Below are 12,592 nucleotides of genomic sequence, written 5' to 3'. Positions count from 1 at the left end.
TACATAGATGCTCTCAGACAAGGCTAAAGGTTCATACACACCTACCAACTATCTGTCCAACTCATCTGCCAAACTTGTCTGTTAAGCCCCATTCACATGTTTAACAGCGGTCTTTTATGCAGCACTATTGTCAAACAGCTTTTGTTGTGAAACAAGTTGAAACGACTAAAAAAGTATTTTGCTATTGTTCAAAAAGCTGATAAGACTGATAAGAAGTCAATCCAACAGTTGGGTTGACTTCTCATCAGTCTTATCAGCTGTTTGAACAATTGCAAAAGAGTTTTTTAGTTGTTTCAACTTGTTTCACAACAAAAGTTGTATGGGGCTTAACAGACAAGTTTGGCAGATAGTTGGCCAGATAGTTGGTAGGTGTGTATGAACCTTAACACAAAATCAAGAAAATCTGCATAATAACTAGGCAAATGTTGTTTTAAAAATCTGAAGTCAAAATGGCACTTTCCATCCCTTCTCAGGGTAGAAACACACTAGGCAGAATCACATATGCGTTTTCTAATATGTGCTATGGAAAACGCATACGCGATTCTGCCTAATGTGTTCCTACCCTCACTGTATGTTCTCTTTCACCTAAATGACTTTATTAAACTTATTTCTTCTGTGACCAGTCAGAGACATAAATCCTCTATGACCTCCAATACAACAAAATAGACAGACGCGGTCACTGAACATTTGCCAAGACAAATACTGCACATAAAGCCTCTGTGCATCTTCAAAGTTTATTTAACCACTTGAGGACCACAGTCTTTTCGCCCCTTAAGGACCAGAGCTTTTTTTTCCATTCAGACCCCTGCAGCTTTCACGGTTTATTGCTCGGTCATACAACCTACCACCTAAATGAATTTTACCTCCTTTTCTTGTCACTAATACAGCTTTCTTTTGGTGCTATTTGATTGCTGCTGCGAGTTTTACTTTTTATTATATTCATCAAAAAAGAGACATGAATTTTGTCAAAAAAATGACTTTTTTCACTTTCTGTGCTGACATTTTTCAAATAAAGTAAAATTTCCTATACATTTGAGCGCGAAAGTTATTCTGCTACATGTCTTTGATAAAAAAAACCATTCAGTGTATATTTATTGGATTGGTTAAAAGTTATAGCGTTTACAAACTATGGTGCCAAAAGTGAATTTTCCCATTTTGAAGCATCTCTGACTTTCTGACCACCTGTCATGTTTCATGAGGAGCTAAAATTCCGGGATAGTATAAATACCCCCCAAATGACCCCATTTTGGAAAGAAGACATCCAAAAGTATTCAGTGAAAGGCATGGTGAGTTCATAGAAGATTTTATTTTTTGTCACAAGTTAGCGGAAAATGACACTTTGTGACAAAAAAAGAAAAAAAACAGTTTCCATTTCTTCTAACTTGCGACAAAAAAAAAAAAATGAAATCTGCCACGGACTCACTATGCTCCTCTCTGAATACCTTGAAGTGTCTACTTTCCAAAATGGGGTAATTTGTGGGGTGTGTTCACTTTCCTGGCATTTTGGGGGGGGGGGGGCCTAATTGTAAGCACCCCTGTAAATCCTAAAGATGCTCATTGGACTTTGGGCCCCTTAGCGCAGTTAGGCTGCAAAAAAGTTCCACACATGTGGTATTGCCGTACTCAGGAGAAGTAGTATAATGTGTTTTGGGGTGTATTTTTACACATACCCATGCTGGGTGGGAGAAATATCTCCGTAAATGACAATTTTTTATTTTTTTTTTACACACAATTGTCTATTAACAGAGATATTTCTCCCACTCAGCATGGGTATGTGTAAAAATACACCCCAAAACACATTATACTACTTCTCCTGAGTACGGCAATACCACATGTGTGGCACTTTTTTGCACCCTAACTGCGCTAAGGGGCCCAAAGTCCAATGAGTACCTTTAGGATTTCACAGGTCATTTTGCGACATTTGGGCCCCTATGCAATTCACTTTTTCACCTGTGTTTTCTCCTAGGAGATAATTTTTCATCTTCGATTTAAAATAGTTTTCCATCACTTTTTAACTAAAAAAGTACCAAAAAGTAGGTGAAAAAGTAATATTAACCACTTCACAACGGAGGGGTTTCACCCCTGAAGCACCAGCGCGATTTGTACTTTGCAGCGCTGCTTCTATTGATTTTTTTCAGTGATATGATTGGTTATGGGGACCCCAGTCCCCAATAACCAATCATTGCACTGCAGAGCGGGGGTGTGTGTGTGCGCGCGCGGGTCGCGGGGGCGCGCGATCGCGCGCTGCACGTTTGTTTACATTTCATTGTTATCAATGGAGACTGCTTCTGTTTGAAGCAGTCTCCATTGTGTCCGCAATCGGCGCATCTAATTGGATTTAGGAACGCTTGTTCCTAACATCCAATTAGTCACCTGCTGTGCTGGCTGGCTGGAGTGTGCGCGCGAGGTCCCCGCCCACTCCCAGCCAGTAAACAAACAAGTGCGCCTTTCTCCGTCCCTGGGGGTGAAGCGGTGCGCAGAGGGACGGAGAAATTTAGCACTGGGGGGGGTGAAGTGGTTAAAATTACTTTGAGTAACTTCTAGCTTTCTGGTGGCTTAAAAGGCATTATATTGACAAGTTTAAAAATATCACCTAGGAGAAAACTCAGGTGAAAAAGTGAATTGCATATGTGCCTTGGTTTCAAGACTACTCCTCATGGTTTAGGGCCCCTAAAATGCCAGGGCAGTATAGGAACCCCACAAATGACCCCATTTTAGAAAGAAGACACCCAAAGGTATTCCGTTAGGAGTATGGTGAGTTCATAGAAGATTTTTTTTTTGTCACAAGTTAGCGGAAATTGATTTTAATTGTGTTTTTTCACAAAGTGTCATTTTCCGCTAACTTGTGACAAAAAATAAAATTGTCTATGAACTCACCATACTCCTAACGGAATACCTTGGGGTGTCTTCTTTCTAAAATGGGGTCATTTGTGGGGTTCCTATACTGCCCTGGCATTTTAGGGGCCCTAAACCGTGAGGAGTAGTCTGGAAACCAAATGTCGCAAAATGACCTGTGAAATCCTAAAGGTACTCATTGGACTTTGGGCCCCTTAGCGCACTTAGGGTGCAAAAAAATGCCACACATATGGTACCGCCGTACTCAGGAGAAATAGTATAATGTGTTTTGTGGTGTATTTTTACACATACAGATGCTGGGTGGGAGAAATATCTCTGTTAGGGCCCTTTTCCACCTGCAATCGCTAGCGTTCATGCTGAACGCTAGCGATTGCTGAATCACAAAACCGGCGATTCCCCCGACGTTTGCGGCCGCGATTTTGCTATGCTATGCACTGCATAGCAAAATCGCGGCAATTATCGCTCCGCCGTGCGTTCGCGTTCCCGACAAAAGCGAAACGCGGTAGTGGAAATGACCTACCACGATTCCTATGTTAAAAAGCAAACCGTAGCGATTGTAAAATCGCTAGCGGTTTGCGGTTTTGCGATTCAGCCAGCGCTGGTGGAAAAGGGCCCTAAATGACAATTGTTTGATTTTTTTTACGCACAATTGTCCATTTACAGAGAGATTTCTCCCACCCAGCATGGGTATGTATAAAAATACACCCCAAAACACATTATACTACTTCTTCTGAGTACGGCGATACCACATGTGTGACACTTTTTTACAACCTAGGTGCGCTAAGGGGCCTAACGTCCTATTCACAGGTCATTTTGAGGCATTTGAATTCTAGACTACTCCTCACAGTTTAGGGCCCCTAAAATGCCAGGGCAGTATAGGAACCCTACAAGTGACCCCATTTTAGAAAGAAGACACCCCAAGGTATTCTGTTAGGAGTATGGTGAGTTCATAGAAGATTTTTTTTTTTGTCAACAGTTAGCGGAATTTGATTTTTATTGTTTTTTTCACAAACTGTTGACAAAAAATAAAATCTTCTATGAACTTGTCATACACCTAACAGAATACTTTGGGGTGTCTTTTTTCTAAAATGGGGTCACTTGTGGGGTTCCTATACTGCCCTGGTATTTTACGGGCCCAAAACCGTGAGTAGTCGGGAAAACCAAATTTCTCAAAATGACTGTTCAGGGGTATAAGCATCTGCAAATTTTGATGACAGGTGGTCTATGAGGGGGCAAATTTTGTGGAACTGGTCATAAGCAGGGTGGTCTCTTAGATGACAGGATGTATTGGGCCTGATCTGATGGATAGGAGTGCTAGGGGGGTGACAGGAGGTGATTGATGGGTGTCTCAGGGGGTGGTTAGAGGGGAAAATAGATACAATCAATGCACTGGGGAGGTGATCGGAAGGGGGTCTGAGGGTTTGGCCGAGTGATCAAGAGCCCACACGGGGTAAATTAGGGCCTGATCTGATGGGTAGGTGTGCTAGGGGGTGACAGGTGGTGACAGGAGGTGATTGATGGGTGTCTCAAGGTGTGATGAGAGGGGGGAAATAGATGCAAGCAATGCACTGGCGAGGTGATCAGGGCTGGGGTCTAAGGGCATTCTGAGGGTGTGGGCGGGTGATTGGGTGCCCTAGGGGCAGACAGGGGTCTAATCTGATGGGTATCAGTGACAGGGGCTGATTGATGGGTGATTAGATGGCAGACCAGATGTAAACAATGCACTTTGGAGGTGATCTGAGGGTAGGTCTGGGGCAATCTGATGGTGTGGGTGGGTGATCAGATTGCCCGCAAGGGGCAGGTTAGGGGCTGATTGATTGGTGGCAGTGACAGGGGGTGATTGATGGGTGGCAGTGACAGGGGGTGATTGATGGGTGATTGATAGGTGATTGACAGGTGATCAGTGGGTTATTACAGGGAAGAACAGATGTAAATATTGCACTGGCAAATTGATAAGGGGGGGTCTGAGCGTGTGGGGCGGGTGATTGGGTGCCAGCAAGGGGCAGATTATGGTCTATTCTGATGGGTAACAGTGACAGGTGGTGATAGGGGGTGATTGATGGGTAATTAGTGGGTGTTTAGAGGAGAGAACAGATGTAAACATTGCACTTGGGAGGTGATCTGATGTCGGATCTGCGAGCGATCTATTGGTGTGGGTGGGTGATCAGATTGCCCGCAAGGGGCAGGTTAGGGGCTGATTGATGGGTGGCAGTGACAGGGGGTGATTGATGGGTGGCAGTGACAGGGGGTGATTGATGGGTGATTGACAGGTGATTGACAGGTGATCAGTGGGTTATTACAGGGAAGAACAGATGTAAATATTGCATTGGCGAATTGATAAGGGGGGGTCTGAGGGCAATCTGAGCGTGTAGGCGGGTGATTGGGTGCCCGCAAGGGGCAGACTAGGGTCTGATCTGATGGGTAACTGACAGGTGGTGATAGGGGGTGATTGATGGGTGATTGATGGGTAATTAGTGGGTGTTTAGAGTAGAGAACAGATGTAAACACTGCACTTGGGAGGTGATCTGATGTCGGATCTGCAGGCGATCTATTGGTGTGGGTGGGTGATCAGATTGCCCGCAAGGGGCAGGTTAGGGGCTGATTGATGGGTGGCAGTGACTGGGGGGTGATTGATGGGTGATTGACAGGTGATAGACAGGTGATTGGCAGGTGATTGGCAGGTGATCAGGGGGGATAGATGCATACAGTACACAGGGGAGGGGGGTCTGGGGAGAATCTGAGGGGTGGAGGGGTGATCAGGAGGGAGCAGGGGGCAGTTTAGGGTTAAAAAAAAATAGCATTGACAGAAAGTGACAGGGAGTGATTGATGGGTGATTAGGGGGGTGATTGGGTGCAAACAGGGGTCTGGGGGGTGGGCAGGGGGGGTCTGAGGGGTGCTGTGGGCGATCAGAGGGAAGGGGGGGCAGGATCAGTGTGCTTGGTGCAGACTAGGGTGGCTGCAGCCTGCCCTGGTGGTCCCTCAGACACTGGGACCACCAGGGCAGGAGGCAGCCAGTATAATAGGCTTTGTATACATTACAAAGCCTATTATACTAAGTACATGCGGCGATCCGGGTGCAAGTAACCCGCCGGCGCTTCTGAACGGCCGGCGGGTTACAGCGCGAGGGGGACGGAGCCTGTCGCCGGCGGCTGATCGCGTCACGAATGACGCGATCGCCGCATAACCACGCCCGCAGCCGCCCCCGCCGATGGGCGTATTGCGGTCGTTTAGGCCCGGACTTTGCCGCCGCCCATCGGCTGGGGGCGGTCCTTAAGTGGTTAATTAACTAGTCCCTCCCCCTCTCGCTATTCCCATTATAATCACATGAACCCTTTCGCGTTCCACGGTTTATACAACTTAAAGTTCCTGGCGTTTTTGACACTTTAGTTGTGTCGTTTTGATACAGCAGTAACTTTTTAATTATCTATGCCATCTTAGTGATACATATCTTGTTTTTTTTTTTCAGTACAATCTAGGCTTTCTTTGGGTAATATTTTTCTCCCCAAACTATTTTGTTTTATAGTCCATTTATGGGGAAAAATTTGGCGTAAATGCAGAAAACAAACATTTTTTCATGTTTCCCCCTCCCTAATTTTCACATCTCACGTCCCACAGATATAGAACATTTATAAACAAATTATTTGGCCCTTCCCGATTAAAATGATAACCCATATGCTATAGTTTACTTCTAGCTGAGCACGTGGCGGACCTTTATTCCCAGCCTGCGTGTCTGTGGCGATCAAATGCGTTCGCTAGGGAGCCAGTTCAGGGGGCATAGAGCTGTACAGATGCATCACTAGGCAATTGCAGAGCGTTACATCTGTAGAGCATTGGGGCCTGAAACTTTCGCCTTAGCGATTGCATCCGATCGCTACTGGCGGCAGTCATTAAACGTTTATAAAAAGGCATAGGTATTGCAGGGGTTAATAATGGGTTAATAGGCTAAGTTTGGGTTAAAAATTAATGGGGAATAAAAAAAATAGTTTTTATTTTATTGGGCCCATTTCACTTTAAATTATTTTTTTTTACTTTTACAACTTTTTTTTCTCCTAACTTTATTGAATGATTGTTGCTGGCTAACAGCAACAATCATTAACAGGATCATTCACGTGACTGTGCATGAGCGTGCACGTGCAGCGGCGGCAAACAGCGCGATTTAATGCAGGACATTCTACGTCCTAGAAAATACAGGGGGACTAATTAGGACATAGAATCTACGTCCTGGAACTTAAAGCAGTTAATTACCATAATTCTTAAAAGTTAAATATCCTTTTAAATACCTTACATTTTAGCACAACAGAAGTGGTCACATGACCACCATTGTTTCATTCTCCAACCCAATTCCACACTTTCTTCTGGATGAGGAGGCACAGATGATCTACTGCTCACCATCCATCCCAATCAAGTGGTGGAAGAGGCAGAACCAGCATACCACTCAACCTTTCTCTTGCAAAGGAAGGTGGCACTACCAGAAGGACAGCATACTCTTGTATTAGGCATGTGAAAGCCTGCTTATCTGTGGGGAGTCTGGGGACAAGTCCAACAGTGGTCACATGGAAGCTGATAATTCGTTAAAAGCAAGGTATTTAGAGACAGTTTATCAATATGATTTAAACTTTTGTGACTGGAAGGAAAGGATAGTATATAAACCTTGAAGGTCGACATGGGGTTTAAGGCAAAAGGATGTTATAAAAGGTATTGCCATAGATAAACTTGCTACAGATTGTACTCAAACTTACTGATGCTTCACAGAGTCGTAGAAAATCAACACTTAAGTATGCTTTTATGCCATCTATGGCTCCAGGAAGAGTGATACCTCGAAGTAACAGTGCAGTCAATACAACATAAGGCATTGTGGCTGTAATCCATACCACCTAGAAAGAAAGATAAAACTGAAATAATCAAGTCAGCCACAATGATAAGTGAAAACATACATACAAGAAATGAAGGATAAAATAGTATCTTCATAGGATAAATCTGCATAAAACTGCAATACAGCCTGCTTCCTGCTCTCTAAAGATTTGGCTGGTAAACAGGTCAAGCAGGAATCATCATGTGACTCAGGGCAGCTGATTCACTGAGGAAATAACTACCGGTAAATAAAGTTTAGGAAACGACCGTATATAAATCCTTGCTATCAGTGATGGTGGCGGCACTCAGCTGCATCAAAGACAACACTGCAGCACCAATGTATTTACAATGTGCAGCAATGCATTTAAGCATTTTCCCACACACCTTTGCTCTTTCCTCCATAACCTACCTCCCGCCCCCCCCCCCCATGCGTATTAACCCTCTATCCCCATGCAGGCTGGTGTTCTGCAGAAAACTGAAAGCACACCAGCCTTCCACTTTGTCTCTAATGTTGTGGAAAAAGAGCTTATCCTCATCTCCATGCCCAGGATTAGGTGATGGTAATTATCCCCAAAGTAGGCCCTTGGAAGCCCCATTTAGATTTAAGGGGATCCCCAGATAACCACACCCTCTCAGGTAGACATATGGAAACAGTACATGTTGACCTCCTTTCTTTTTATATACTTTATTGAAGAAGTAAGAATATTTCCACCTTTCATATCAATTCCAATACAACATATCATCATAATCTCTTCTTCTATTTTCAAAATTAAAGAAAAACCACCCACTATTCTTCTCAATCTTCCAATCAACACTATTTGCAATTAATTCAATATCATTAGGATTTTTTCTTCAAAGATCCCCCCCACCAATTACCATCCAAAGGACTAAAAAAATTACACAAATTATTGTTGTTATTATAATTACAGGAGACTCCCTCCCTTACATCTTCACCATATCTTCATACTCCTCAGTATCTTGAAATTCTCTCCATTTTCCCCATTTAACATTAAATGCTTCTAATCTATCCTGCTGCAAAGCAATCTGATTCTCCATGCTTTTCACCTTATTGACCCTCTCAACCCATTATTTCAGGGTTGGAGAACCCTGGCATCTCCACTTAACCGGGATTAAACTTTTAGCCGCAATCAGGAGCTGAGGAACACAAGATCTCTTATATTTACCAATAGACATACAGTAGATGTCCCATGCAGCAATACCTTTACTGGGCCCCAATCTCCACAATCTTCCCATAATTCCTTAATACAGTCCAACACACCCTTCCAAAAACCTGATATTACTGGACACTCCCACACTAAATGCATTAAAGACCCCTTTGCTCCACATCCCTTCCAACATCTATCACTCGCCCCCTGAAACATTGTAGCCAACCTATCCAGTGTTCTATACATCTTGTCAATAATTTAAAATTAATTTCCTTAATTCTAGAGCTAACTGATGTAGCATGAGCCAAAATGCATATTTTCCTTTTCAACCCATCTTCTAAAGAGATGCCAGCGTCCTCCTCCCATCTACTCAAATATTTAGGAAATCCTCTCTCCCTCATTTTATTTAATTCTTTATATAAAAATGATATCAGATGCATGGGAGGAGCCTCCTTCACAAACAATTTCTCAAATTCTGATAATTTATTACAAATGGAAAGATTTAAAAAATGTTTTAATTGAGTATATCTCCAAAAATCAAATGGAAATTGGCCATATTCCTCACGCAACCGGATCAAAGTTTTAATTTCCCCATTATTCATAATATCTCTTAACATCACCCCTCCCCTTTCACCCCATGATCCTAAAAAAACTCTTTCTTTCCCTGGCAGAAAAAAGGAGAATTCCCCCAAAAGAAGTCAAAAAAATTCCCATAGACCAACACCCCTTTTATTAACAACATCCCATACCTTAAATACATTTTTTAATCCAAGAGGGTGTCCATCTTGGTAGATCTCTAAACCTTCCCGGGAGCCAAAAAACTTTTGCCAAATCCAATCCATGTTGACCTCCTTTCAGCTATAATCGTTATGTTGAAAATGTTATTTAAAATAAATATACCATATTAATTAAAAGTGTAAAAAAAAACTTCCTTCTTTTCTCATTTGTACTCTTCTTTATTCATCATCTTCAGGTACATAATTTTCTTCATAACTATATACTTTGTTCTTTGTTCTTCACTTCTGTTCTTTTACATACTTCTATTTTCTCCTGACATTCTCGTGTGCTGTAATTTTTCTGTGCCTCTTTTGTTTTCTTCTTTGTTTATCTTTTCTTCGAATCTTCTTTGTAATCCTCAACTCTTTCTGGGCATTAGATTAGGGATGAATTCTTTGTTCATATCATTAGACAAGGGTGCTCTGAGAGGAAGGAGGACCTTTGCCATACCGTTCTACAAAATACCCCCTAATGCAGGGGTAGGGAACCTATGGCTCAGGAGCCAGATATGGCTCTTTTGATGGCTACATCCAGATCACATACAAATCAGTAGGGGTTGATTTACTAAGCTACACTGCTCAAGCAGCACAAGTAACATTTTCAAAGTAGGAACGCTACTGCTGTAACATGCACTACTAACTTATTTGCACTCCCCCAAAACTAACAGCTGCCCTAATTGTCCCACTCTGGACCCTGTCAGGTCTAGTGACTTTGTAGGACAAGTTCCCCGCACTTTGATTGGCCGAATAGGCTGCCTGTCACTTGAAAGGCAGCCTATTGCACCAAAGTGCGGGGATCTCATCCAACAAAGTGAATCAACCCCCAAGTCAGCTAGCTAATTGTACAAGCTGTTAGTCGGTATTTCTCCTGTCTGGCTCTCGGGGAATTTGCTGATGTTGCTGAAACCCAGGAGAAGCTGAAGACGTGTCTGACACTTCGGTGCCCGGAGGATCAACTGTATACACATTACCATGGCAACAGGGATGTGAGCCCTCTGCTGCGCGTGTGCACTGTGCCAGTTTGAAACCTATTTTATGGCTCTCATGGAATTACATTTTAAAATATGTGGCGTTTATGGCTCTCTCAGTCAAAAAGGTTCCTGACCCTTGCCCTAATGCCATGGACCATGTGTGCTGATGTGGGTTGAGCCACATGCTTTAATAAAATTGAAAATAGTTCAAACACATCAGCGCAAACGCTGAAACAGAAATATATATATTTTTTTAAACTAAGTTAATTTTAAAATACTAGCAATATTAATGCAAAAGAGGGACATATTTACCAACAGTTATGTCACATCATCTTTAACAACAGTTTTGGAAGTGAAATGTTATATTATTCTTGCCTGAGGCCTGGGACTCACTAGAAAGCACAAAGGGCTATCGCAATCGCCAGCGGTTTGTAATATCGATTTGCAAGTGATTTGGGGAGCATTTTCCTTGCTCCTATACATTACAATAAAATGGAAATCCTCCCAAAATGCTACATGTCCTGCAATTGCGATGCGACTAAACGCAATCGCGCTGGTGAAATCTGCCCCATCCATTTGAATACCCCACTAGAAGTTCAGTTTTAAGCCTCCAAGGGACAGAACCTGGGTTCAGTATACAATATAAAGTGATACAGTGAAATAATTTGTGACCTCATTCACAATCATGAACCATAAGAAAGTGCAAAGTGTAAATATAAACATTAAATATATACACACATATATATCAAAACTGCAAAAAGTGTCTAGTAACAACATGCTGGAATAAATACAAAGTGCCATCTGCAATGAGGAAGCTGAAAAAGTAATTGGAGCAGCCCATAGAAAAGAGCAAGTAAAGGTATACGTAGCCCAGAGAAATAGTCCCCCTCTCTCCTTGATAAAGCGGGGTAACACCCGCGGAACTAGTGGGTCTGTCTGAGGGGTCCCTCCGTCTCTCTCTGCCTCCATACCGATGCATGCATGCTTCACTATTTCTCTGGGCTAAGTATTCCTTCACTTGCACTTTTCTATGGGCTGGTCCCTGGGCTGGATTTACCATAAGGCACTGTAGGCAAGTGCCTACAGACGCCTGATAACACACTCTGCTCCTCGAGTGCCTCCCTCCCTCCTTCCCTATGCAGAGTCCTGAGCACAGTGTAAATGAGAGGCTACTGACCCTGCTCTTGACATTCAACTGAGGAGATCTCAGGGGCAATGTAATACTGAGGATAGCTATGGCTACCTAATACTAAGGGGCACCTGTAACTATCTATGAAGGGCAAGGGAACTAAAGGAGAAGTGACAGCTGGGCCAGCCAGCACACTTGTGGTGCGGTTCAATGGGAGTTTGTAGGTTATAGATGGCAAAGGGTAGAGGCCCAAGACATCTGTGCCTATAGGCTCCTGTGATGTAAATCCAGGCTTGGCTGCTCCAATTACTTTTTCAGCTTCCTCATTACAGATAGCCCTTATTATTTATTCCAGTACGTTCTTAGTCACTTTTTGCAGTTTTGATATATATGTGTGTGTGTATATTTAAAGTTTATATTTATGCTTTGCACTTTATTATGGTTCATGTTTGCGAAGGAGATCACAAATTATTTCACTGTATCACTTTATATTGTATACTACTGATCCCGAGGGTTCTACCCCCTGGAGACTCAAAACTGAACTTCCAGTGGGGCATTCATCCATATTATTGTGTGCAGTTTGTCTGGCTATTTGCATCGTGAGTATATATGCATTGCAGGCAGAGAGTTTTGTGGGATACATTTTTAATCGGTTTTGAATGTTTAATCATCATGAAGTATATTGGTGTTATTTACATAGATTATGATATAATAAAGATGACTTGTAAATATTTTTCCAAATGTATCCCTTGTGTGGTGCTATTTTCCCTGGCTTTCTTTTTCTACATTGTGCATATATGTCTTTGACCCTAGCACACTCATAATCATTGCAAGTGCTGCAG

General features: G+C 42.7%; 1 protein-coding gene across 2 annotated transcripts in view; it reads right to left on the bottom strand.

Moving 5' to 3' along the window:
* Window positions 1–12,592, bottom strand: part of SLC6A3 (solute carrier family 6 member 3) — a 175,229-nt gene that overhangs the window by 91,569 nt on the left and 71,068 nt on the right. For both annotated transcript variants that reach the window (XM_068236716.1, XM_068236717.1), the window contains exon 6: window positions 7,597–7,731. In XM_068236716.1, coding sequence (XP_068092817.1) covers window positions 7,597–7,731 — 135 coding nt within the window. The remainder of the gene's footprint in view (window positions 1–7,596; window positions 7,732–12,592) is intronic.

This window comes from Hyperolius riggenbachi, chromosome 5, assembly GCF_040937935.1.
Source record: "Hyperolius riggenbachi isolate aHypRig1 chromosome 5, aHypRig1.pri, whole genome shotgun sequence".
Lineage (NCBI taxonomy): Eukaryota > Metazoa > Chordata > Amphibia > Anura > Hyperoliidae > Hyperolius > Hyperolius riggenbachi.
The sequence above is the reverse complement of the archived record's forward strand: the minus strand, read 5'-3'. Positions and strand labels throughout refer to the sequence as shown.